Consider the following 2,102-nt stretch of genomic DNA (forward strand, 5'->3'; position numbering starts at 1 on the left):
AGACTATTCCCACCACAGAAACCCAACTGCCCTAGAAAGTCACCTCCATTCTGCAGGGAGAGCCTCCCCTCGACCTGTTTTATAGGGCTCCCCTTTCACTTATTTTCCTCCCCACCTTCCCTTTCCCTTCCCTCTTTAGGCAATATGCCAAAAACAGGCAGTTTCTACCAAGATGGAAGAACGTGTGGTGTTATTATGAATTCTGCAATATATAGATATTTTGCACAACACTCATTCCAAGAAGGAATCTTATTTTGCATTAAACAATAAACTTCTAAGCCTTATACTTAAAACCCACTAAGTGCCATTAGACACCTTCAGAGTGAGATGGACTCTCACCCTTAGTCTCTGTGCCTCGTAATATTGCTCCAGGGGTAGGTACATTAAAGATTTGGGGTGTTCAGACCCCATGGTGACAGGAGCCACAACAGTAAATTTCTAAAACTGATTCTCAACCATGATACCTCCAGGCACAAGTGCTCTGCTAATAAAAATCACAGTTATTCATGCATGTTTTTTTCCAGTTTGTTTAGAAATATGCCTCCAGTCATGTTATTTTTTTTATCCACTGTAATATGTATTTTTAAATGGGGTACCACTAAATTCAGAAAAGTTATGGAGAAATGCCTTGAGCCTCCAAAGGGTGAGACCCACTGATTTAAAGAGTCACAACAGAAAGTATTTATTGTACTAAAATATTAATTACTATTACCAGTCCCCTACAGCACGGGTGCCAAACTCATCTGGCCCTGTGGACTAAATGAGTGGTGTAGGGCTGATCAGCAGGCTGGATCAAACCCACAGCCCCCATCTCCTTCCTCCTCTCCCAGAATACCTGATCTGGCAGTGCTTCAGCTGGCCTGGGACCCACACTGCACGCAGCACAGATCCTGGAGCAGCTGGAATAGACACTGTATGTGGAACAGTGCAGCCAGAATGACAGCCATACTGCATGCAATGCCTGATGAAGCCAGTCTGGGACCCATGCTGCATGTGGTGCCTGCAAGCGCTGCATGCAGCACACACAGGTCCTGGACCAGATGAAGTGGCCGCCATGTGCAGCCCGTGAAACAGAGTAGGCACCACATGTGGAAGTCGGGCCGGTGTGGCCACCACATGTGGCAAGGCTGCTGCTCCAGCCAAACAACACCACATATGGTGCCCCTCTGGCCACTCTGGGATCTGCACTGCATGCAGCATTGGTCCCAGATCAGTTGAGCAGTTGCCAATAAGGCATGCTGGGGTAGGGGAAGTGGGCAGGAAAGGTGGAAGGGGACCATAAGCTGGATCCGCCTGCTGACCCACCCCATGGCACAGGCATGTGCCATGCCTTGTGTGGGTCTGATCAAACCTAGGGACAGCACTGTAGGCCAGACAGTGGAGCTCCATGGGCAGGATCTGGCCCATGGGCCATATGCTTGACACCTCTGCCCTAGGGACTGCAGTATACATAACCTATAATAAACCCTTTCTTTTAACCAGCCACTTACCAGTTCTTTGTGAAGATGTGTTTTCTGAATGTTTTTTAGAGTTTGCCTCTGCATTCTCCTTCCTATGTTTGCCACAAGACATCTGCTCCATGTTGCTTTCTTTGAATATTGCAGGGTTCTTTTGTGGAGGAGTTGAAGCTTTTTCTGGAATATCATAGGTTTCGTTGCTTGGCAGCTCTAAGCCTGGAAGACTTGTTGCCTTGGAGCTGAGGGGACTGATGGGTAAAGCTGAAGAATGGGTCATGGAGGAGAAATCAAAGAGGTCTGGATTTTCCATCATGGAATTATTCACAGCTGGCTCACTGATCAGTTCCTCCAAGTAGGAATCTGGCTCAGCTTTGATGACAGAAACAGGACAGAACATTTTGCACATATGACTGTCCTGCTTAGGTTCAGTTTCTGCTAAACTGTGAAGAACAGCCTGAGCCACAACACTCTCTTGGCCCACACAGTGAGCCTCGGGTAGGTCAATGATGTACTTTGCTGAAGCAACCTCTTTCTTCAAGGCACTCCTATTGCTATGGATTCCCTCTGGCAAATTCTCTCCAGGACTGTCAGCAATTTCTTCACTGCTCTGAATCGCAGAAGTTTTCTGAATTTTCTGAATCTTGT

General features: G+C 47.1%; 1 protein-coding gene across 1 annotated transcript in view; it reads right to left on the bottom strand.

Moving 5' to 3' along the window:
* The window catches only part of LOC109302001 (shugoshin 2-like), a 33,788-nt gene that overhangs the window by 11,357 nt on the left and 20,329 nt on the right, over positions 1 to 2,102 (bottom strand). The window contains exon 9 of the mRNA XM_019523450.1: positions 1,491 to 2,088. Coding sequence (XP_019378995.1) covers positions 1,491 to 2,088 — 598 coding nt within the window. The remainder of the gene's footprint in view (positions 1 to 1,490; positions 2,089 to 2,102) is intronic.

Source organism: Gavialis gangeticus, unplaced genomic scaffold, assembly GCF_001723915.1.
Source record: "Gavialis gangeticus isolate Ggan-Ray unplaced genomic scaffold, GavGan_comp1, whole genome shotgun sequence".
NCBI classification, from domain to species: domain Eukaryota; kingdom Metazoa; phylum Chordata; order Crocodylia; family Gavialidae; genus Gavialis; species Gavialis gangeticus.